The following is a 23,504-nucleotide window of genomic DNA, read 5'->3' as shown; positions in this document are numbered from 1 at the left end:
GTACCAACAAGCAAAGTCAGTTCGAGAGAGTGGACACATGGACGTGTACGTCCCGGTCGACCTCCTCGGGGCCCTGAAAGACCCAGCCTCAGTTCAAGTCGTCCAGGGTCAGTTCGCATACCCAAGGAAAGCTGGGTTCCGCGGCGGGATCGAATATATATCCTGCTTCCATAGCTGCTTACGCCATGTCACTCCGGAACCCCAGAGCCGATCCATCCTCGGCGGAGACCCCGCAGATTGGCCACATCCGGCCCAGCTGGATTGATATCTTGGGGTTTGATTCCGGGGTCAGGGGTATACATCTGTTCAAGGACTCCCGTCTATTTGAAAATCTGGCCGACAAAATCACTACAGACCGTGTCAGCAGATTCTCTCTTTCCAGGTAGAGCTTTTTTAGTCTTTCAACATCCGCGGAGGGCGAAAGAAGAAGGGAAAATGCCTGATCACCCCATCAGCCTGTCAAGCCTCGATGTCAAGGTCCCCGGCGTCGAGGACGCCGCCCAGATAGAATCTATCTCGGTCCTGCAGGACTATGATGTCGAGGAAGAAATCAATGTCCGCAAGAAGACCGACTATGTCCTGCTCCCGGTCCTCTGCCTTATGCTCAACGTCGCATACTTGGACCGAACGAACATTGGCAACGCCAGAATCCAAGGAATGGAAAAAGACCTCAACATGAAGGGAACTGACTACAACATCGCGCTGTTCATGTTTTTCATCCCTTATCTGCTCCTGGACGTGCCCGCCAACATCCTCATGAGAAGGTTTCGGCCCTCGAGGTATCTCGGCACGTTGATGTTCTTCTGGGGTGAGTGAATGGGATTCATTTCCAGTTCAGATACATGGCAGGACGCCTAATCTCATAGTGCTTCAGGAATTGTTACGATTGGGGAGGGTGTCACTCAGAGCTATGCCGGACTAGTTGTCTGCCGCGTGATTCTCGGAGCGCTAGAAGCTGGCTACTTTCCAGGTACGGAGGAGAACCAAGATTGGAAACCGGAGAGGCTGATTTGAGATATGTGACAGGCGCCATCTACCTTCTCGCAATGTACTACACCAGATACGAGCTCCATGCAAGGATGAACATCTATTACTCTGCAGCTCTGCTTTCTACGGCTTTCGGAGGGGTATGTGCCACCTAAACAAAAATCTCGTGGATACACTCGTGATGCACTTTCTAACAATTTTCTCATATCCAGTTGCTTGCTTATGCTATCGGCCACATGGAGAATGTCGGTGGATACGGAGCGTGGAGATGGATCTTCATTCTTGAAGGTCTTTTGACTGTCATCGTCGCTATCTTCTCTTTCTTCGCCCTGCCTGATTGGCCTGAGCAAGCAAAACATCTCAACGAGAAAGAAAAGGCAGTCCTTCTGGCAAAGTTGGCAAGAGACACTAAGGACTATGTTGAAAACAAATCGACAATGCAAGTCTTGAAAGAGTGCCTCCTTGATCCCAAGGTCTACTTCAGGTGAGCTGACGCGAGAGAATAGAAAATGGTTCTCACTAACTTCGGGGCAATAGTGCATTCATGTATTTCGGTACCGCCGTCACCGGCAGCTCATCTTCCTACTTTTTGCCCACGATTCTCAAAGAGCTAGGATGGACATCGCTCAAGGCTCAGTACATGAGTATCCCCGTCTGGATGACGGCTTGGGTTGCATCCGTAATCGTGGGCTTCGGTTCTGACTGGATGAACCATCGCTGGGCCTTTTCAGTTGGGCCGCTTACGGTCGCGGTCATCGGGTACATCTTACTGCTTTGCCAGGACCATATTTCAGTGGGTGTTAAGTACTTTGCTCTGTTCCTCATCATCACTGGGGTCTGGAGTGCCATCACCCTGTCGCTCACCTGGCTCAACAACAACATCATGGGTAAGAGGAGGAGAGGCGTTGCAACGGCGATTTTGCTTGCCGTGGGCAACTGCGGCAGTATCTTGGGCAGTAACGTTTACCTTTCGTCAGAAGCGCCAAAGTACCCAACTGGCTACGCCGTCTCTCTGAGCTCGACGATCCTTTGTCAGCTCGCTGCAACGGGATTCCTGATCTATGCATGGTATGAGAACAAACAGAAGGCTTCTGGAGCACGGGACCACCTATTGGCTCTTCCCATGGAGGAACAGGCTGCCTTGGGAGACAAACATCCTGAGTATCGCTACACTTATTGAGTGGCGAAGCGTGGTGCTGATGGCCGAGCTTTTGATGGAAGTTCCAGGTAAAACGCAACAGAGAGAGTAGGAGATACTGGAATCAGTGCACTGCCTGCGTATGTACAGCTAAATGAGTGGCGAAAGTGAATGAATCGTTCCTCCATACGGACATCTATCTACAATTATCCTGCAAGTCATGAGACCACCCGAGCTGTCTTGCTAGGATATAATTTTCTACACAACATTCTTGTTGTGTACTATTTCAAAGCCCCTCTTGAGCGTTAGAGGGTATGGAATACGATGGGTTATTGCAACTCCTGCAACTGAGCGACCGCGCTGAATGCAAATAAGTTCCCCGGCTTCCCAATTCAGCCGGTATATGCAAAGCCGGCGGAAACTTTGACTGATCCTCGGATCCATGCCCCGGAGTTGCCAGAAACCTTTGTAGTCATAATCCGCCTTTAGAGACACTGCGGGGTCAAAACATATCAAGGGCTCCATTCTTACACGTTAGTACCAATTTATGCGGCTCCTTTAATCCCTCGAGCCATCACAAGCATTTTACCTGAGTCTCAGCAAGAGAACAAGAAATCGAAAAAAGAGAAACATGGCGCTGGGCCCTCACTCGACAGTTCGCGTCGCTCTCGTTCCTACAGGTAGTCTCTATCTGCCCGACAAATGGATATTGGCTGGTGCGTCTCTGGAGACCAAGACACTGTACCCCGACTATAGTTTCTATGTCTATCACGAACAATCTGGTCGCTCTTTGATGTTTGACCTCGGGATTAGAAAGGTATTCGACGTCACTACAAAAATACAATAAAAATTTTGACATATTGTGCACTTAGGACCTCGACGCCTATCCGAAAGTCATACGTGGCGAGTTCCCTGTGGTCACGCCACAAGTACCATTCAGTGCCGCTGAGTTACTTGCACAGGGAGGCGTCGACGCGGGGAGCATAGATTTTGTGGTGCTAAGGTAAGGCTATATCTCCTTGAGGATCAGGCAACACTACCGCACCGGCAACTAACTCAACACCTGGAAGCCATCTCCATTTCGACCATATCGGAGATCCATACGAGTTTCCTCACTGCCAAGTTGTGGTTGGCCCCGGGTCCACTGAAGCCTCATCGCCGGGCTACCCTACGGATCCGAACTCGCCTTATCTCGGATCTATAATCCAGCACCCTGAACTACGGGAGCTCTCGCGGTCCAAGGATCCATGGATCCCGTTTGGCCCTTTCGAACGGGCCTTCGACTTCTTCAACGACGGCAGCTTCTTGCTCCTCGATGCGCCCGGTCACATGCCCGGCCACCTGATCGGGGTGGCGCGGACGGGCGAAGACGAGTACGTTCTAATGGGCGGGGATTGTTGCCACCATCGAAAAATCTTTACCGGTGAGGCGCAGGTCGCAGAGGGATATGGCCCGGGAGGTGCCTCGTCGATGCATAAGGACTTGGGGGAGGCAAAATCTACGATTACCAAAGTGCATGAACTGAGCCAAAGAGAGGATGTCATGGTTTGTTTGGCGCATGACAGCTACCTCGAACCGGCGTTGAAGGTGTTCCCCGCTTTCCTGAATGGCTGGAGGAAAAGCCAGGCAAAGCAGAGTATTGAAGAATATCTGTCCAAAGCAGTCCTTGATGTTCGGAGGATGTAGATGCAACGAAGAAAGTGTTAGGGGCCGACACAAAATGAGCCAGCAGGTAGGGTGAATCAAATGTGCTTCGCCGAAATGAATTGAATACAAAGCTAGTGCTGTTCTGGCTTACTAGCCTGAATAACTTAGCCTGTATTGGGTTAGTCTGGCTGCTTGTATACCTCCGAGTGGAGTTTAAAGAGTGGGCACCCTTACCAAATTGCGCCACCAATATCCTATAGAGCTATCGTGTTCTTGTAACATTGAAACATTACTTTTTTTCTTCATGGGACACTACTCTCCAGCAAGCGCTTCAGCCTAGCTCTCACTGCTGGGTTTACCAAAGCTGGCACGGCTTCTCTGGCTTGTGCCAAATACTCTGCTTCCGGAATGTCTTTGTAGTTTTATGCCTGGCGTAACAACACCCACTCTTGTCAAGTGCTCGATGTAGACGGATTCGGACGGACTGCTTCTCCATAGTCAGCTTGACATCGTAATCGAGTCCCCTCCAGGGTGGCTACTGTACTATATGAGATGCAATTCGACATTCTCCGACTATGGCGTGTTATCAGAAGGTAACGGCAGTGCCCTGTCGTATGCTGCAGAGAGACTGAACCTAGCGGTAAGCAATGCGGTCTTGACATATCCAATACCTATAGATGAGATACCAGTTGACGGACTCGATCTCATATCAAAGGCTGGAATGACGGGTTACCTCATGCTTAGCATACCCTTCCATGATATTGTCTCCATATCTTCTATACAGTATTTTGATTATCGCAGCCGGAGGGAGAAAGGGTAAAAGTCCAAATGACGTCAAAAATCCAACCAAGGTCAAAGTTCGTGCATGAAAGCGGGTTCCAGGTGACATATCCTTTTATCCTTTGATCCGACATAGCCCTTAGCAGGAGAATGTCAGCCAGCACTCTGCAGCGCGCATTTAGCACCTTAGGCGACTATCCTCCGGACCATACGCTACATCTGATGCTTTCCGCCACATTAGTATAGAGTACTGCCTGACGCAAGAGGAGCACAAGGCCGTCAGGAAAGGAGCCTCCTTAAACCAGCTGAGATTGGCTCCGTGGTCACGTGATTCAGAAGACGATAACAGAATCCCCAAAATTGTTTCTCCGCATCCTGCACCGTGAAATTTATGTGACAGTCATACGCACAATAATCTCTGGAGAACAAGTCGCTCTATTGATGCCCGAGTCCTGCGATCCTGCGGAAGACAAGGAAAATGTCTTCTGCTCGAGCCGTGTCGTTGTCAGCTGCTCTGCAGACGTCCATCATTCTGTGCCAGCGATTCGCCGCATCGCTGGCTCTCAATTCCCCATTCGAGACGCCTCAACATGACTCAAAGGCACCCTCTCCCCTGGTCCTTTTGCATGCTGCCGCAACTAGCCTCAGGGCACAAGTGACCAAGTTGTCGCTGTTAGCGATCACGACTCCCTTCACCCCGACCGCTGTGACCACATGTCTGCTCCCGTTAAACGAATCAATCCTTACCTCGTTAGTAACGGCCGCGTTGCTCACAACTCCAGAAACGACTATACCGTCCTTCTCTGCTGAATGCCGCAACCTGGCTGCAACTGCGCTGCGTGATATGCAAGCTCTCCTGCGACTCCTAGAGGCACGAAGCCAAACTAAAAATCCTACAGCAGAACTTGGGGAAAGGGAAAAGACGGGATTCACAGAGGCTACTGGCAGGGTGTGGGACGACTGCGATAAACTGATTCCCTTGGCTTCTGAGGGTGTCACCGGCTATGTCGTCCGGAAGTCGAACCAGTGGTTGGATCTCATGAAAGACGCGGTGAAAGAGCTGGAAGACTGGGATCCTGAGGACGATATCGATGAGGATGACCCGTTTGGAATCATCCACAGCGATCACGATGACTCTGACGACCCTCATGACAATAAACACAACAATGATCGAGCTGCCATATCTGCCGGGGTCAAGGAACAAGCACTCAAGGTCTTGAACCGCATCCCACAAAGCATTCACGTCGTCATCAAGCAAAGGCTAGAGAAAATCCCCAAGGATAGAGCCAACACGGCTAGTCAAACGTCTCAAATGGATACGCTCCTCAAACGAGTCCGCCACGTGTCCGAGTTGATTGACGAATCCGCCGAGGGCATGTATCTTGGGGATCTGGAATTATGTCTCAAGAAGGCAGGCGAAGCTCGGGCCCTCACTATTGAGGTGGTGGAGTCTGTGCTTCGACCGATCTCCTGGCTGAATGCAACAACAGCAGCAGTCGAGACCAAAGAAGACCGATACGTCCAACGAGCACTTGAATGGATTCGACAGGTCGATCCTGGTGGGTCTTCACGAAAATCTACATGAGGCGTCACGACCTGTGTGTCGACCAGACCCTACACTCGAGTCGTAATGCACTTGTCACCCGTGCGACCGCGACCGCCACCCGTATTCAATGAACTCAAATAGCGGGTCATCCAATACCATAGCCAATGTTATCTGCAGCAAGGCATGTCACCCTATCGAGCGCTACGCCAACAACAACTCCGCAGATGTTTCAGAACCATAGTAGATACATCTCGTGAGCACGGAGAAGCATGGTATCTCACTAGGCCAGCCATGCAAAGTTTCTTTCCCTCTTTGCCGTCCACAGCGCAACTATTCTCAGACAAGCAGAACGTGAGCAGCGGACAGACGGAGTACTTCAAATGTGAGCTGGGTCTGAAATGCCTTGATATACGATCATGATGAGCAGCCCAGCAACAGGAGCATAACTTTCCCCCTATTACTATTATCCCGACCAGCAGGGAAGTGTTAGAGCATGGACCGAAGAATGTCGAAGGGATGCCGAAGATGATCAGAATGGACCGCCATGGCAGTAAAGCGCTATCAGAAACAATTGAGTTATCCGCCGAATCCGCGCGATATTGGCGTCACTGTTAGCTGCAGACGAAATGGACAATCCCTGCACTGGGCCCTCAGATGACATAGCAGTCGCGTGGCAGGGTCGATTCGTCCAGGAAGTCTTTGATGAGATATCTTCCAGCCAGGCTACAGACCAGCGGCTAAGAGGCTTGTCCTGGAAATCTAAATAGCCCTCCAGTGAGCCACGATGGAGTGAAAGGCGCCTGAGTCGTTGTTTTGATGGCGATGAGTTCCTTTTAATCTCAAGAATTTGACGGCCGTCCTCGCGAATCCACATCCGCATATTATTCCTCATAAGTCAAGAAGAAGCAGAAGAAGCATGACGCTTCGTAAACAACATGTCCCTGGAAATTTCTGGACTCGGGTGTACTCTCACCTCGCAAACTATTCAACTCATCCTTGAACCCATCCTCATTTCCATAACTTTGTGGCCTTACTTGTCTCTCACGCCCGACATCAGACAACCCTAACAGTCTTGCCAGTCTCTACCTGATATATCCAACCACTAATAGTGACGTTGTCTGGCACCAGTTTGCTATCTTTGAGGTACTGCACGTCCTTCTTGACTGCCTCTTCCAGATCTGGAAAGGCGAGAAAGTCCAGCTGGCGGGCTTTGAGCTCAGCCACGGCGTCAGACCTGCATCCTGTAAGTGAGGGTTCATTATCCAGCCTAGCGGTCTCCCTACCCCAGGTTCTTTTCGACCAACCCATAGGCAACCTCATTCGTGAAAGTCAGCATACCGCATCCCGTGTGCTTGACGAGGACAATCTCTTGAGTGCCTAGGAGCTGCTCAGATATGACGATACTGCGCAAGGCATCGTACGCGGACGCTCCTGCCTGTCAGGCGCATTAGTTTTCGTTTTCACATCTACCACGTCTATCTTGCACCTATCGATTTTGCATTTCATATCATCTCGATGAAGCGGGATGTCTCACATTCCGAATCACATGAGCATCTCCAAGATCGATACCGAAGGCTCGCGCCGGGTCGATTCGAGCATCCATGCAAGTCAACACAAGATACTTCTTGGCCGGGGGAAGTGCGAGATGCCCCTGCGTGAACGAGGAAGAATAGGATTCCGAGGCGGACTCAACGTTCTTCTGGATCGCAGACATGTTGACTGTGGCTCCTATGGTAGTCTCTATTCAAACAGTGCCTTGGGATCGGATTCACTGCCAGCGCGTTTTCCGCCAAACAAACAACTACACTCAAGGTCTCGGACATGCGGAATCCCACAAAATATATGAAGGATAAGGCTAAGGTATGGTGAGGGAGGGGTAAGGTGCTTCTTCCTGTCGTCCTTGATGCCACAATCCTAATATAGCGATGACGTGCTCGTTGGAGACCAATGATGAGTCGCCTGTGCGTTCTTCGACCAGGACGAATCGGAGACCGGACGCACTCGCTACCGGCCTTAGTCGGGGGCTTTCCTCGGACTATCATTTGTGGCACAGATGTTTCTTCTCAAGAAGGGTTTGGATGCTTAACCATTTCACAACGGCTTGCGTATGAAATCAGAGACACTCCCAGATGCCGTGTTGGCCGCCAATACTACCCTGCCTCCTTCTCTCTCTTTCGTTTGCTCTATCTTTCCTTTTGCTGAGCCACCCAGCCAAGCAGACACCTGGTGAGACTACTCCAACTGCGTCATTTCTCAAAGGTGCTGGTTCAGGCTCCAGATATTGGACTTCGCCTCGTCCCCATTTCCAACACAAGTCAGGACCTCTTGTCATCTGATCTCCGTATACAGAGGATGCCAGGACGTGGGATTTCGATTGGTTTAATCGATCCATCCCACCAATGGGTCCTCGGACCGCTTCTTCAGTTTTCGTCTACTCTCTTTGGACGTAGTAGAGCCTTGTCAAACTAGTTAGCCCCGGTCCAAATGTTCATCGATCCCGGTGAACCCAATTCTGTGAGACTCTACTCCTGCCTGACGAAGATCTGTCTCATCTCTTAAAAACCGCTCGCACCGGGCCAGACCAATGGAAATTGCAGAGCACCCTGCCTGTCGATTTCGCCGTAAGAGTTCCCGTTGAAAGTCTATGCTAGGGCTGGTGATGGTCGGTCGGGTTGGTCAACCCTGTGTCCAATCTTCATCACAAAATATGCCGCGGTAGAGAGGTCGCCGAGCCTCAAACGCTAATTGAGGTCCAGATGTCCGGGAGGAATGAAATGTCCCCCTGCCCCTGATAGCATTGCTTTGAGCACGTCGTGAGTGACCTGTCGACGCTGTGTAACAGAGAGTGAGTGCCACCAGAGAGCTAAGCTCATGGGACTTACCCAACCGACCTGTGGGCTATGCATCGGGCGAGGTTGTGGACGGCTTCATGCGCTGACGACGGTTGCGATCTGGCCACGGAGACCATTTTTCTCCTCTCAGCTCAGCAGGTAATGCATTGTTTGACCTTACTGCCTGTCCCTGGATCCCACTCGCTGACATTGAGCTGGGCGAGCAGGGTAGTGCTATAGTCATTTAAAAATGATAGGATATCCCAGATGTGCCATGATAGACAGACAGCCCTCTAGGAAGATAGAACATAATCAATAGGGTGCTCGCCTAAACGAAGTTCCTGTCCTTCATGACAGAAAACAGTGCATAGCTCATAGAGAAGGAAGCATGAAGCTGGTGTCTCCGCGTCCATCTATCAGCGGTATTTTTGACGCTTATTATATCGGCGATAAATCTATCTGGAGCGCCAGGCTGTCTGTATGCAGAAACTAGAAAAGAGAAAGAGAAAGCAATTGACCGCTCCTGGACGCCTGCGCTTGTTCGATATCATACATTCCTTCATACATTCCTCGACGCCGCGTCCCCAGGCCAAGGACGTCTGTGGTCACGGCGGCTACGAGTTTCGTTCGCCGCAGGTGGCATCTCTTTGTTCAACAGCGCCGTGGCGCTGTCGGCTGACTCGTCCATGCGGGCCTTGAACCCACCTTCGGATTTATCCTCGCCGCGCTCGGGCCACAGGATCTGCTTGTTCACGATGGCGCGGATCATGAAGCCGACGACGACGAACCACACGATGATCAGCAGAACGGTCATGATGCAGCCAATGATGCGGATGGCGCCGACGTCGAAGGCCTCGGCGACCGCAAAGGTGGCCGTCGTGAGCGCCGTCTGCGGGAAGATGAAGCTGAACCACGTCATGGCGAAGGGCATGCGGTGCTTTTCGTGAAGACACGCTATGTTAGAGAGCAGGCTGACGAAGAAGAACCACCACGCCAGACCCCACAGCCACAGACACATCCACGTGCCGACCAGTTTCAGGATCTGGGCGGCCAGCACGCCGGGCACGCCCATGAAGGTGGACGTCGGCGAGGCGGCGATGACCCGGTGCAGGTCGTCGGCCATGCCGATAGTACCACTGACCGTAAAGGCCGAGGGGCCGACGGAGACGAACATTCCCGGTCGCAGCGGTTCGGCGGGCAGTTTCTGCGTCATCAGGCGGTACACGAAGGCCGAGTAGATGGCGAGCGAGACAAGGAAGCCAATCCCTTGAATCGTGAAGCCGCCGACCAGAATGCGGATCGCCTCGTTCGAACTGAGTGCCTTGGTGGCGATATTTGCAGCGTGCGGACCGATGATCAGCAGAGGATATGCTGGGAAAATCCATATCGGAGTCATCCGGGCGATGGTGAAGGTCTGCGTCGACCACAGCACGAGGTAGATGCCAATGCTCAACGTGATGGCCAGGCCGCAGTCGAACCAGTAGAGGATCAGAACAGTGCGGTTGAGCCAAAATCCGACATAGCCCGATCCGTATTGGACAATGTTGATGAGGATGGTGCCAAACGAGACGGCGAAGGCCGGCACGAAGAGTGACTCGGTGGGATGGGTAAAGCTCGCCCGAAAAGTCCACGGGTACAACGTGAATCGGGTTATGATCATGGCCCAGATGAGGATGTACAGGACGATATTGAACAGGAAGATGACAACACCGATAGTATAGAGTCCACGAAAGCGGTACGGCACTGTTGCGCAGCGGTCAGCAATCAGAGACCACTTTGTCAAGCCCAGCATTGGAAAGCTGTACAAAACAGGTGACAGTACCATTGTTTAAAACATTGGCGATGCCCCCCGTGGCCATGGTGAGCGTGAACCAAGCCCAGGTGACATGTTTCATTCGCTGCGACCAGGACAGGACTTTGGGGTGGTCATCTGGAACATCTTCGGGTTTGTCCGCCTGCTGGTCCTCTTGTTCTGGTATTGCCGTCTGCGAATCCCTCTGCAGGTCAGTCAAGGTCTGGCTTGTCGACGCAGGATTGAAGTATCTCGACCGATTGGCGCGGTGCTCTGGGTCTTCCACGATCGGCGTCCGCCAGCCATCTTGATGGTAAGGCGACCTCGTCTCAGTACCCTGGTTGAAGTCATAATCGCCGTGATAACGCTGATTGACAGGGCGAGCCCGCGGCATCATGTAGCCATAGCGTTGGGGTGGTGGTAGAGGTGGTATAGCGATCGAGGAGGGACGTGAAAATGGAGCTGCATGTGACATGTCGACTTTTTTTGATTCTAATTTAGCTGGGTTGTTCTTTTTCCGTCTTTCCAATCGAGCCCACCAACCAGGGCGCAGAAGAGTGAACGAGCATCAAGTTTCCGAACGGTGGTCCCATGAGATTTGCGGGGAAAGATCTGGCGTCACCGGTGACGGCTGCTGGTGTCCATGGCTGAGATGGAGGAGGCAGCACTGCGGCCGCAGCTTCACGCACAGATTTGCGAGATATAAATCGAACGGAAGGAGGGCATCGAATGTTCGCCATCTGAGGGAAGAACCGGCTTTATTGAATGCTTCTCACTGAAAAACAAAAGATGCCATTTGCCGTGTTTCCGTGGTTAGTGAGCCTGTTTTTGGGCGATGCGGAGGCGGGTGTGTCGTGTAAGCTTGGTGCTGCAGTGTAGATCGGCCACAGAGGGTCATATCTCGGACAGAGCGGGTCGGAAGCTCGCCGATTACGCTATCACCGCGGAATGACTTATGGGTCACAACATATTTGATATATCATATACCATGGAGACAAATTTTGTGTAGGAAATTGGCGGTGAATGAATCGTCTTCCAATGCGCGGGAAACTCCTGCTGAAGGCGGGCATATGGTCTAGGGGTATGATTTTCGCTTCGCATTATTGTCCGCAAGGGCTACACATGTGGGTGTGAAAGGTCCGGGGTTCAAATCCCCGTGTGTCTCGAAGACCCTTGGGAACTCGTCCCGGGACAACTGGACAACAGGTGGGGTCACTCCAGCAAATACTTCGGAATAAAGAAATGTCTGATTGGGGGCTGTGGCCCTTGGATGCATTTCTTTTTGGTGTCAAGACCAAGTACGGGCGAGACGCTACCGCCCTTCCCGTATCACGTAGAGGGAGTGCGGAACTACGTCGGGCAGAGATCTCATCACTGCAGGTTACATGTATGACCACATCCGCACCACATTTCGGGTTGGGCCTGGATGGGCCACGGTCATCATCAAATTCTTTTTTTTTTTTCCATGTGAACTGTGGACCAACCGGTCAATAGATCGCTCGCTGAACAGATACAACTGGCCCTGTTGCTGCTTTTCGGGACCGCAATCAGATTCTCACCGTATCTTAATTACGGGATTCGCAGGGTCGAAAAGGTCGTTTCGCGCCACCAGCCGGGCTCCTTTTCCGCCTGCCCCGGAACCTCGTGGACGATGTTGATGACCTCTCGCCGTGGAACATGCTGACAGCCATCGACGCCCCAGGTCTCGGGAAAACGCAGCTGGTTGGACGTGCGTGCGGTGTTGTCGATGCAGCGGTTGGATCCGTGACTGAAAGCAAGAGGGTCGTGGAATTCGACGACCTCTGTCATGCCCATGTCTTTTCCCCCGTGTACCCGGTAACCATCCGTATGTAGGGACCTGACGACGCGTCCGCACGTCGGTGCCCATCCCCTCGGCTCTCACGCACACGTCGCCGCCGTCCCCTCCCTCGCGAACCCGGTCTCGAGCAGCGTACACAGCCGATGCAGGAGCGGGGCAAAGATGAAGACGCCCTGCGCCCACATGATCCGCGACTGGGTCTTGTGCCGCCACTCCCGATACTCTTCTGGCTCGAGCGCCCGCAGCTTCTCGTCCCCATAGCCCGCCAGCGCCTGTTTCGCCACTCCTACAAACACATACACCGTGAGGCCGCGGACCAGCACGTCGAGGAGACAGCGGCGTAGATTCGTGTCGTGGCCGTGTGCCCCACCCGTCGACGGCGCCGGGGAGGAGAGGACCTGCCGCGCCCGTCTCGGTCAGTTATGCCACACCTTTCGCGAGTTCCGAGTCTGGATGGTGCAACGCACGCTCGGCCGCCCCCCCGACCGCCGGTGGCGGCGGCGTTCCCGTCCCCCCCGTAGAGCCAGGTCCGCTTCGTCGTCGACCAGGTACCACGCCTGCAGTCGGCGGTTCAGGAGTCTCTTGTCGCCCGACGTGTTGAGCTTCCGCAGTGCACAGTGACGGAGCAGCGACTCGTGATCCAGAGCGTGTATGTCGCCGAGAGCCTGTGGGATCAGCGGCAGGGTCGGCGGTTTCTGCTCGACGTCGGCCATCGTCGATGCCACGATGGTCGTGATGGTGAGAATGGCGGTGTTCCCGGTCGCTCCTCTGACATTGAGGCGGGTTTGTGCGGGTTGGATGTCGCTACCCGGGGATGGCACGGGGCCACACTTGACCGTGGGCAGAAGCGCTTTTACAGGACGGGCCAGCGCTGGTGCACGGCGATCAGTGGTGGATTATCGAGAGCAGGAGAACCGAGGAGCCCAGCGGCACGTCCGCCAGCACGAAGCAGTTTGGGGGAAACAATCAAATACAATCACAGCGCCACCTGCTTCCCCAGCTCGTTGTAAGCACCTTGCCCGGTCAGCTAGATGAGGGGCACCTCGTCCTCGTCCTCGTCCTCGTCGTCGTGCCCACTCTCCTGGTCCGTGGCGTCGCCACCGCTGCTGGTCCAGCCTCGGGCGCGGAGGTGGGCCGGCACTTGTCGTGCCACCGAGCTGCAGAGAACCTCTCGCATGGCCGCGGCCAGTTCCTGGATGTGGGGGTGGTCATCCAGCACCTGCTTGAGCCCGATACTGTCGAGATGCTCCATGGCGGCCTGAAACCCCCGACCGCCGACGTGCATCCGTTTGCCGGTGATGCTGTGAACTGTTAACCATCGTCCACGCGGGGCACTCGCCGTGCTCCGAGGGGAGAGACTCACAAGGAATAGGTGAGTTGCGGCAAGAGGATCAAGATACATCCTTCGCCGAAGATATCGCACATGGCCTGTAGCCGCATGCCGTAGCGACACCAGCTCGAGATGTTCGCCACGATGACCTCGACCTGGTCCTCGTCCGACTCCACGGTGGCGACGAAGGCCCGGACGTCTTCCTTAACCTTGCGCCCTAGCCGGCGCCCCGACACGTCCGGCCGCACGGCCTTGACAATGTCGTACCACATGAGCCAGGTAAAGCGCTGCCGAAGCCGCCAGACGTCCGTCTCTTCGTTGACCTGCAAGGTGTAGTCGATGCGTCTCTGAAATCCCCGGACCATGTCCTCGTTCCTCAAATCGTCGAGCAGCTGCGAGGCGGCGGCGTTGTCGACCACCCGCGGACTCAGCAGCACCTCGGCGTCCGTCGCCGTCGCGGACGGGTGCTCTTTCACGTACTCCAGGAAATCCTCCGCGGTCGACAGATCCACCTCGGTCATGCTGAGAAAGCGGAACCACGTGTTGTTGCCGTGGGCGGCGGCGGCGACTGGGAGCTCCTCTTCGGTCGGCTCGACCCTAGAAGCCGTCCCGTCGACCCCCTCTTTCCGCCCGGACGGGTTGAGGTGCCGATTCAGTCGTTTCATGTTCTTCCTGGCGAGCTGCGAGAAGGGGACCGTGTCCTGCGCGAGGACCTGCTCGACAGCCTGTGCGGGTTAGTGGCCGAGCTGGGAGAGCGGGAGAAGGGACTTGCGAGGTTGTGGCTGAGAAATCTGTTCAGTAGGTCGGGCCAATCCTGCTCGCCCTGGATCTGAAGGTCGCTCGCCATGTCGGTGCTCAACAGGCACGATCAACCTGGATCGGGTCCGGCGGTTTGCAAAGGTCGGAATCCCTTGCCACGAAGAGGAACAGAGATCTGGGAGGGGTGAGGCGGTGTGCAGACTCTGCAATTTCCCTCTGCCCAGCACCGCGTGGTGGGCGCAGGGTAAACAAAGAAAAGTAGTCGACCGCCCCGGGCCAGCTGGCGCCACCTTCCTGCCGGCTCCCTTGACCGCCCCAACAAAGCAAGACAGCCCAGATCCTGCCCACAGCCTAGTAGATTTGGCCCAGGCGGGACGACTCTTCAAGAAGGCCGTGTGGCCTCGTCGACCTGTTTTCTCCATCGACGAACATCCTTTCCTTCATCACCGTGCTCGCCGGCGAATTTCCTCTCGTGCCAATCACCCCGACCCGACCCGTCATCGCTGTCCCAGGCAGATCCGCGCGCAGCCAAACACGATGGAGTCCGTCACAGAAGTGTCCGCCGCCCCCTGGACCAACTGCTACCTCTTCCTGAGAACGTCGACCGTAAGTGATCCCCCAGTCTCTCCATTAGGCCGCAAAGCGGCTGCCGGGGCGACAGTGCATGCATGCTCACGTCGTGGTTGAACAGGAGGTCGCCCTGGCCGTGGCCTGGACCTGGGGAAAGCTGGCCGGGACCAAGGCGGTGGAGTACTATGTCATCCTTGCACAGTCCCTGGTGCTGTGGCTGGACGACAACGTCGGATTCAACACCCTCGCGTTGCTTGGCCCGATCGTCGTCACAGTCCTGGCTATGAACATGGTCTGGGCGGTCAAGCAATTGAGGAAGTCGGGCAGACGACCGAAGAGAGGCATGTGAGTGCTGGACCATCTGTTGCCCGCCCCAGTGACTGACATCAGACTCCAGGACCCGTGACCAGGCCGTCATGAGCGGATTTCAGAAGCGACAGGGCTAGCCGGCGCCGGCGTAAGGCTACGATTCCGAGAAGCTAAGGCAGGTGGTAGAAAAAGGCGGCAGTTCTGCGCTCGCGGCGGAGGGACAAGGTTAGGCCAGTGGTAATGATATGGTGGGCTTCGTAGGACACAGGGACGCGATGGAGGGTGTGGCGCCGTCGAGAACAAGGGCAGCATGACTTGTCTTCGAGGCGACATGTTGGGGGAATTGAATCGAAACATTTTGCATGGTGCTCAACGCGGCTCTGGTGCGTGGCCGTAGTCCCCAAATTCGCCATGCCACAACTAATGCAACTTGCCCATCATTCCCGTGGCTTGATCGATCGCCCCATCCGCCAGTCCTGGTATACTAGGTCGCGGAGGGGCGCGATCTCAATGTGCAGATGTCGGAGGAAGGAAAGACGGACGTGGTGGTGGTGTGGACGAAGATGGAAAGGATTTCTGAACCAGACAGATGGAGAAGGTCTCGATGACCAAGTTTACTGACGAAGTGATGGCATGATGCCCGGGGGTGTTGGTTCTTTGTGGACTCGCACGCCTGACCGCGTGGTAAACATACACATGAAAGAATACAAGAGGCTGTGGAATATCTCTGCTCCTGGGGCATCAGCCTCGCAGCCTGTTTCCTCCTGGCCAACCACGACGCCCATTGCCTTTCCCTCCTGCGTACCCCGGCACACCAGCCAAAAATGTGGCCCACCAGGTCGAAGCTGGTATGAGCCATGACTCTCGCACGAGCCGCACAGCCCGTCCTGCCCATGGCGGGCTTTCATCCGTCCTATGGACACCGCCGTACCCCTTCCCAAATTCCGGTTCGTCGTCGGCGTCGGTATTGATCCGCTTCGCCCTTGTTTGGAGAGGTGTTGAAGCCATCTGGCGGTATCCCTGCCACCTCGCGAGGTTGCTGTCTTGGGATCCCGGCTGGTCGGACTCAGTATGAGGGTGTCAACGCACGGGTCAACAAGGCCACGTCCACAAAGGAAGGACCTCGCGTCGAGACAGGGAGTGTGGTCACGGCGATGTCTAGGACGGGGGACAAAGATGGCTCGCATAGCTGTGCCATAGGGCTGGCCACCAAGGCGTGAGTGACAAAAGAGTCCGAGCGGGTCGGTGACGTGTGTGTTTTGTGTCCTGAGGAATGTCTCGGGCGGGGCAGCGGCGAAAGACAACGTCCTTGTCACCGCCGCACCGTGATCCTGAACTGGTCTCGGCTGGTTTCACCGCGAATCTGTCCCTGGATTGCCAACACCCGTCACTGTGAGGCGGTCGGTATAAAGGGATGTGGAACTCTCCCGCCTCGATTCTTCCGTCACGGCGGCAGGTCGTTTCTTCCGGACCAGCGAACGCACGATGAGCTCGCGAGCACAGGTAAGTGCCAGCCGCCGCATCTTCTCCCTGGATCTGACCGAGTGGCAGTTGGACCTCAAGCTTCGTGCTCTTCAAGGCTGTGGCATCCACGTGGACAGCATGGACGGCATGATCGTCGATGGCACGGGCAGGCTTCCCGTGACACGGACCGTGCAGGGCGGGGCCCTAGGGAAGACCAAGGAGCGCGCGACGTTCCGCGAGGATGAGTTACATCGACTCCTCCGACTCCATGTGGCGGCCATGCAGCAGAACGTGCAGGCAGAGCGCGCCGCGGAAGCGCTGGCAAACTTGGTCAGTCCCTCGAACCGGCCACGGGTGGGACGAGATTGCTGACCACGGTATTCAGGACCCCAAACACACTCAGTCATCGTATACTGCAAAGTGGCAGCGAACCAAGAAGGCGGACCGGACGGCCGACCTGCAATTCGACCAGCCTTTCCCAGGCATCACCCACCGTTCCCCCTGCCACCCCCTCGGACTCCATGAGGCAGATTCTCAGGTCGACTCGCCGCTCGCCTCTACCCAGCACGAGACCCGTACGCAATTCTGCACGGCGGGAGCACGCGATGGAAAATGAACGGCACGGGTAAGGTCGACTCGCCGGTCACAGGGTGTTTGGGAAGGTGGAATTCACTGGACAGATGGTGCCGATGGTGGAATCAGGCCGCGTTGGAGGTGAAACGCGTGCGCGTATGCTTGAAGATGTCCCGGGAATGTATCTCGACATGGTTTTAGACTGAGATTTGGCCCAGTTAGGCAAGCTTCGACGACATTTAATGGGAGATCGGTGACGACGAAAAGAGTGGGCCAAATCCCAACAACGACAACGCCTACTGCAACGTCACTCGGATAGGTGTTTCCAGCTGAGGAGAGCTGAGCAATGATGTAGAGATGTACCGAGTCAGCGAGTCAGCGAGTCCACGAATTTGGGAAAAACACAGAACCGACACGGACAAGAAGGCTTGAGCCAGTTCCTCGTCTTTTATATTTCCGACTTCTTCAGTGCGCCCGGCGCGCCCTGGCGGCCAGGTACCACGCACAATCAACTCTTTCACCCAACAACCCCTTGTGTAGGCAAGGGGCCGGAGCGGCAGCTGGCAGCACAAAAGGACCATGGCCGTTCTAGCAAACAACCTGCACCACTGCCCACAGTCATCACAAAAAAGTCCCCTTCTTTCCCCCCTCTTTCCTCCTCCTCTACATAACCTTCCCGCCACAGAGACCGATCGTTGACCAACCTTAACCCCTCCACCGCTCCCGCTCTACGATGACATCGCACGGCGACACCCGCAAGAGACTCAAGCCTGTAGCACCTTCCACGGCGAGGCGGGCCGGCCAAGCTCAATCGGCATCTCAACCACTGGTGTCCTTCTCGGCCTCTAACGGCGTCCTCCGAGCCCGGGAGTCCATCGCCAGAATTGAGGCCCTTGTTCGTGCCGTCCCCGCGACGTCGCCCACCCTATCTGCATTTAGTCTCATGGGCAGAGGAAAGAGCCTCAAAGTCCGCAACAAACACCTAGATGAACTCGATGAGCGCGTCCGGGTCGTGTGGCGAAAGCTGGAAATTAGCCCTGTGGCGAAGTCAATGATGAGACACTTTGTTTACGCCACTGAAGTCATGCGAGAACAGGCGGCCGCCTATACGCGGCGCATCAAGGAATTGAAGGCACATGCCAACTATGACCCCGACGACGAACAACAGGACGAGATCGATGCCCTGCGCAACTTACTGACCCACGTCCAGTGTCTGGAGATTCCCGGCGCGCCAGATTGCTTAACCTACTTGACCACTGAACACCTGGTCGACAAGAAGTTCACGACGGTAGACCTCCTCGAGCTCGCCGACGAACTCGTCTCTTATCTCAAGGGGCCGGAGCTAGGGTCTGCTGAGAGTCTTGACCACGAAACGTCAGACGAAGACACAGAGATCAAGAATGCTGACATCGGACTGTCCCGCGGGTGCGCGACTCTTGGGAAGCGGAAGGTAACGGTGGATGACGAGATACACCTGGGCGACGACGGCGTCCGACGACCGACGAAGCAGAGCAAGTCCGTGTCGTGGGCCATCGGGGAGGAACCGCGAGAGCGGAATGCAGAGGCGGGGAGAAAGAAGCAAGCAGGTTTCACCCAGGCTGACCCGCCTTCCACGTATTTCGACCGAGCAGGCCCTGCCTACCACAACACTCCCTGGACACCGCCGCCGTCGGAGTCTGGACCGCGCGACCGACGTCAAACGACGGAGCCGGCCGTGGCTGGCAAGTCACGGGCATCCAACACTAATCTGTCGCCGCTCACCCGACATATCCTATGGGACTCATGGAACGATGAAGATGCGCCCGACCAGACAGACATCGACGCCAGACGGGAGGCTGGAGCTGACGCCCTGGCGCTGGTCAGATATTCCGCTCTACTTGCACGAGAAGACGCCCTGCCGGGAGGCTCTGCTCGTCATCGACCTCAGCCGGGCTTCATCGTCGAGGTCTCCAGTCCTGACGAGGAACCCCCCGCCGACTCGGAGGATCGTGACGAGCATGACGTCGACGGCGTGTACAGCAACGGTGGTTCTGAAGATATGGAGATGATGGACAGTCAGGCGGAGGGTGACGAGGAGTTCCATCCGGATCAGACGGAGGAACTGTGATCATTGCAGCGAGGCACAGTGAAAACGTCCAGACGACATGCTGTTGAAGGTCGAAGGGGGGGACGGGGGGAGGGGGTTGGCGAAGAGTGGTGGCCGAAGCTACGTGGATGAATTGCCGATGACGGGTGGTTTCTTTAGTCCGGGCTGCCGATGCAGAGGGTTGGGGTGGGAAATGCATGAAGGGCCAGAGCAAGGAGACCGTCGGTCCACTTTTGACCCTTTGTCTGATAGGTGGCGCCCAGCGCTTGGTACTGGTGATAAGACCGTCGACCGCCTCCTGGCACAGACCAGCTAATACATTGTTTCTGACATGGTCAACGCTAGAGCGCAACATTGATCCAACTACCGTATTCGTCCGCGGGGCGCCAGAGTGATCGTCATCCTGTGCCTTGCCCAGCAGTGCAGTGCGTTGACGGGCGTTTGGCGCCTGCACACCTCTTCACGGACGCTTTGAGCTCGTCCGATACCCACGTGGTGTCATGGAGCAACCTGCCACAGGAGGAACTTCCACTGTTCGGGTGCAGTTATGACATGGATTCCAAGACGAATCGAACCAGCGGAGAGAGGTGGTGGAGCGGCAGAAGTGTGCGACACCCGCCTCGTGTGAGATTCTCAGCCTTGTGTGAGGTAACACATGGTGCGCCGCAGGGAGCGAGGTGGCTTGCTTGGTAGGTACCTATGCATTTGTGTCAGCTGTGTGCACGCATGCGTCGACAACCACACAATCCCAAGCCCCGGATTGTGACGTTGAAAGGTGTTTGGAGGAAATGAGGTGGCCCTTCCAGGTGAGTGACAGGCGCCGACATCCGTGGCAGGATTCACGAGAGGCCTTCTGTTACCACTGCTATTTGTATACGAGGTACATGCGATCAGACTAGGTCTGAGGCGCCGTGGACGGATCGACGAATCCACGACGCGGGTTCACCCAACTGCTAATTCTACAAAATGTGACCCTGTGATGGTCACCAGGTACACCCTTATGGACTCATGCCACCTCTTCCAGCCGGCCAATGTTTTCTTCCCCCCCTGCTCCGTATCTCCACCTAGTGCTCCCGCCAAGTGCGACCTGGTGGGCCGTTCTTGTCGCTGAACCCCACGTTCACGCACCGTATCCGACCGTCAGAGTCGATGCTCTTGGATGTACTCGAGAGCCAGCGCCGCTAAGCGAAAGGTGCAAGGGTTTTCTTCGCCGATGGCTCGCAGACGTCGTGCGTCGATGATCGGATGTGTGGCCCTCGAGAACCCGTGCGCCGCCAAGTCCTGCGCCGCGAACCATTGGTGATATGACGGTGTGGCCCAGGAAGGGGACGCCAGTTGCGTTTCTTCGAACTGCGGTAATTGCGAGAGGTAGAGCAGGTGGAGCACTACGAAGGCGTCGATGTCGTGGACGTGGATGCGGTACCCCCAGTTGAGAAGGGCGCAAAGGTAGCCACAGAGCATTTTGAAGTCCCCCGGGTCCATCTCCAGGCCGAACTGGTCGGAGAGCGCTTCGCGAGCTTGGGTTGATGTTGGTGTCGGGAGGCGCGCTTGCTTTGCGGGTTCGGGTGAGTGGGCATTGAATGACTCGGGACGTTTGCGCTTCGTCGCTCGCACGGTCTGCGGGTCGTTGGTCATGACGCCGTCGTTGCAGCTGAGAATGGATCGGTGCCGGTGTGCTGGTCCGTGGTTGACTGCTGGTCAGAGCCTGGCCCAGAAGTGACTTCGTGGTGGGCAACGGCACGGTTTTAAGAAAGTTGGAGGACCCTGAGCGGGCGGCGTAGGAGGGGCCGCGAAGATGTGGTTGCGGTTCATGTCGACCGGTCTGGAACTTGACGCAGTCATGCTTCGCGGGTAGTTTGGACGACGCCCGAAACCACAGCAGATGTCTGTCAGATGGTCAGCCGCAGAGTGCGTCGGGTGGATTGAAACAGCACGGAGCTGAACAATACATGTTAGACGGTCTCGGATCCGACTTTGTTCTCACCATTGAGAGGGCCGAGACATCTTTGACCGTTGAGGCGGAAGGATGTCTCGGTGGTCCACTCTCCAGGTCGCCGTCGTATGGTCCAGGCAGTCACGGTTCCAGCCTCGTCTCTGTCCGAGCATGGCCGTCTTTGTTTTCCAGGCTGTGCAAGTTGTCGACGGCGAGGCTTGTCCCCATCCAGGACAACAAGATGTCCAGCGGGGCCAGGTCGGCCGTCTATAGATACTTGACCACCACTCACAGCCGCCCATCAGAGCAATAAGCCCATACCAAGTCCCGGAACACCATCATCATAGCACAGTATCGACACCTCAGCCTCTTTTGCAGTCACGATGTCGGGAACGGGCTCGACGTCGTCCTTATCGCCGAACACTTCCGCGGGGCTTACCGGCGGAGTCGAGGGGGTCAGACCCTGTTGCGTCCGATGTGCCCAGCTCTATGTCGCCTTCCCGTGAGTGCATGTCATGTCAAGCCCAACGTGAAAAGGGTTGCTGGCTAACCGACAGGTTCACAGAACGCTCCGGTGCGATCCGTGGCACGAAGACCTGAAACCGAGGAAGGGTGTCATGCGTGCAGTCACCTATGGCTGCCACAACTGCCGGACTTTCCGCCACAAGTGTGTGCCGGTCTGTCTATCTGAACCTCGCCCCGTGTACCATGCTAACACCCTCCAGGTTCCGCAGACGCACCACGACAGACTTCGACAAGTCCAAACTGAGGCTGACAAGTACGCAACCGCTAAGCGACGGACGCTGGGATTCAAAGAGTTTTGTGACTTGAGGCGGGCCCAACAGCTTTTCAGCGCCGCTTGTCGACCGGGCGGCGAGTGAAGGAAAGATCGACCATTGTGGGGCGAGCTTGGGGGGGGTTCAAACACGGTCGTGTGTGCTGGGGAGACTTCTGCGACGGAGCATTTGCCTATAAGCACCGAATAGGCTGGGAGGAGTTCTGTCTACCTGCCCTTGGTGACGTGAGGTATAACTACGAACGAGAGTCTGTACCGGGTGCCTCATACATCTATGTATATCTACTGAACGCCAAGGCGCCCTATGCCTAACATCGCATGGTGTCGCACGAAGGCTGTCTGGAAATTCCTTGGCGTCGAGCCGAGTCCAGAGTAACCGTCACACAAAAAAGGTCAAAACCATGGAAGAGAAAAAAAAACTTGCGCTGGACATACTGGGCTAGTTACATGGTTAGCATTGAACGACATGCCCAAGATACGTCAGGACTTCACAACTTACACTTGAACCCAGGGCCTCTCACATACACATAGTAGAATTATGCGAAGCGAGAATCATACCTCTAGACCATATGCCCGTGTGGCTGAATGGGTTGGTGGGATTTGGCCCACTTTGCGACCCAATTTTACAGCAAAATTATGCTATTGTAATTTATATTCATCTCAGAGAATCTATGATGCTGTCCGCCCTATCTCGTACATCTCTGTGATTCGCTTAGCTTTTCCATCATCATCATCAGATGACTTCGCATTGCTTAGAACAGTTGAGATGCTGACACGATACCCATCCTCCATATGTGTCCAGACACCGTCGCATCGTCCGCCAGCTGGGCCAACTCTTTCTCGTCTCGCTCGCCCGAATCAGAATCAGTATGCTGGCCAGCAAGAGTTGCCGCCAATTTGAAGGTTGATAAAGCTTCATCAACTCTGTCTCGGCTCCCAGGCAAATCAGCAGCCAACGATTCTGAAGTGGCTGGAACAACTCTCGAACACAACTCCTCTTCGAGATTGGCAAGCACGTCGTCGCCCTTGTGCGCGTTGCAGGCTTCGCTTTCAACCCTAATTTTGGTTTTGCGCGTGAACGTCGTTGGCTGATGCTTGGGGTGTTTGATGTCATCAATATGCTTGACCCCCGTCTCGTTTTGCC

General features: G+C 55.3%; 11 protein-coding genes across 11 annotated transcripts; 7 read left to right on the top strand and 4 right to left on the bottom strand.

Moving 5' to 3' along the window:
• Positions 1-435: 435 nt before the first annotated feature.
• AYL99_05195 (hypothetical protein) lies at positions 436-2,167 on the top strand (the record flags this gene model as incomplete). Its single annotated transcript, XM_018836707.1, has 5 exons — positions 436-808; positions 875-970; positions 1,027-1,127; positions 1,200-1,471; positions 1,525-2,167. The coding sequence occupies 5 exons, from the start codon at positions 436-438 to the stop codon at positions 2,165-2,167; spliced, it is 1,485 nt and encodes a 494-aa protein (XP_018693560.1).
• Positions 2,168-2,756: 589 nt separating this feature from the next.
• AYL99_05194 (hypothetical protein) lies at positions 2,757-3,811 on the top strand (the record flags this gene model as incomplete). The annotated part of the gene is made up of 3 exons (XM_018836706.1): positions 2,757-2,942; positions 2,998-3,128; positions 3,196-3,811. 3 exons carry the CDS (start codon positions 2,757-2,759, stop codon positions 3,809-3,811), a joined length of 933 nt encoding a protein of 310 aa, XP_018693559.1.
• Positions 3,812-5,030: 1,219 nt separating this feature from the next.
• On the top strand, positions 5,031-6,137 carry AYL99_05193 (hypothetical protein; the record flags this gene model as incomplete). The annotated part of the gene is made up of 1 exon (XM_018836705.1): positions 5,031-6,137. The coding sequence occupies one exon, from the start codon at positions 5,031-5,033 to the stop codon at positions 6,135-6,137; it is 1,107 nt and encodes a 368-aa protein (XP_018693558.1).
• A 1,014-nt stretch (positions 6,138-7,151) lies between these two features.
• AYL99_05192 (hypothetical protein) lies at positions 7,152-7,812 on the bottom strand (the record flags this gene model as incomplete). Its single annotated transcript, XM_018836704.1, has 3 exons — positions 7,152-7,332; positions 7,382-7,533; positions 7,633-7,812. The coding sequence occupies 3 exons, from the start codon at positions 7,810-7,812 to the stop codon at positions 7,152-7,154; spliced, it is 513 nt and encodes a 170-aa protein (XP_018693557.1).
• Positions 7,813-9,488: 1,676 nt separating this feature from the next.
• AYL99_05191 (hypothetical protein) lies at positions 9,489-11,196 on the bottom strand (the record flags this gene model as incomplete). The annotated part of the gene is made up of 2 exons (XM_018836703.1): positions 9,489-10,672; positions 10,752-11,196. 2 exons carry the CDS (start codon positions 11,194-11,196, stop codon positions 9,489-9,491), a joined length of 1,629 nt encoding a protein of 542 aa, XP_018693556.1.
• A 1,094-nt stretch (positions 11,197-12,290) lies between these two features.
• On the bottom strand, positions 12,291-14,535 carry AYL99_05190 (hypothetical protein; the record flags this gene model as incomplete). The annotated part of the gene is made up of 5 exons (XM_018836702.1): positions 12,291-12,579; positions 12,625-12,938; positions 13,008-13,411; positions 13,618-13,841; positions 13,904-14,535. The coding sequence occupies 5 exons, from the start codon at positions 14,533-14,535 to the stop codon at positions 12,291-12,293; spliced, it is 1,863 nt and encodes a 620-aa protein (XP_018693555.1).
• Positions 14,536-15,166: 631 nt separating this feature from the next.
• Positions 15,167-15,645, top strand: AYL99_05189 (hypothetical protein; the record flags this gene model as incomplete). Its single annotated transcript, XM_018836701.1, has 3 exons — positions 15,167-15,235; positions 15,321-15,544; positions 15,597-15,645. 3 exons carry the CDS (start codon positions 15,167-15,169, stop codon positions 15,643-15,645), a joined length of 342 nt encoding a protein of 113 aa, XP_018693554.1.
• A 1,348-nt stretch (positions 15,646-16,993) lies between these two features.
• Positions 16,994-17,588, top strand: AYL99_05188 (hypothetical protein; the record flags this gene model as incomplete). Its single annotated transcript, XM_018836700.1, has 3 exons — positions 16,994-17,011; positions 17,060-17,302; positions 17,358-17,588. 3 exons carry the CDS (start codon positions 16,994-16,996, stop codon positions 17,586-17,588), a joined length of 492 nt encoding a protein of 163 aa, XP_018693553.1.
• A 690-nt stretch (positions 17,589-18,278) lies between these two features.
• Positions 18,279-19,652, top strand: AYL99_05187 (hypothetical protein; the record flags this gene model as incomplete). Its single annotated transcript, XM_018836699.1, has 1 exon — positions 18,279-19,652. The coding sequence occupies one exon, from the start codon at positions 18,279-18,281 to the stop codon at positions 19,650-19,652; it is 1,374 nt and encodes a 457-aa protein (XP_018693552.1).
• A 1,119-nt stretch (positions 19,653-20,771) lies between these two features.
• Positions 20,772-21,266, bottom strand: AYL99_05186 (hypothetical protein; the record flags this gene model as incomplete). The annotated part of the gene is made up of 1 exon (XM_018836698.1): positions 20,772-21,266. One exon carries the CDS (start codon positions 21,264-21,266, stop codon positions 20,772-20,774), a length of 495 nt encoding a protein of 164 aa, XP_018693551.1.
• A 681-nt stretch (positions 21,267-21,947) lies between these two features.
• Positions 21,948-22,445, top strand: AYL99_05185 (hypothetical protein; the record flags this gene model as incomplete). Its single annotated transcript, XM_018836697.1, has 3 exons — positions 21,948-22,066; positions 22,130-22,241; positions 22,290-22,445. The coding sequence occupies 3 exons, from the start codon at positions 21,948-21,950 to the stop codon at positions 22,443-22,445; spliced, it is 387 nt and encodes a 128-aa protein (XP_018693550.1).
• Between the last annotated feature and the right edge of the window lie 1,059 nt (positions 22,446-23,504).

Source organism: Fonsecaea erecta (genome assembly GCF_001651985.1).
Source record: "Fonsecaea erecta strain CBS 125763 chromosome Unknown Scaff4, whole genome shotgun sequence".
NCBI classification, from domain to species: Eukaryota; Fungi; Ascomycota; class Eurotiomycetes; order Chaetothyriales; family Herpotrichiellaceae; genus Fonsecaea; species Fonsecaea erecta.
Note: the sequence above shows the minus strand (reverse complement) of the source record. Positions and strands in the feature narration are given on the sequence as shown.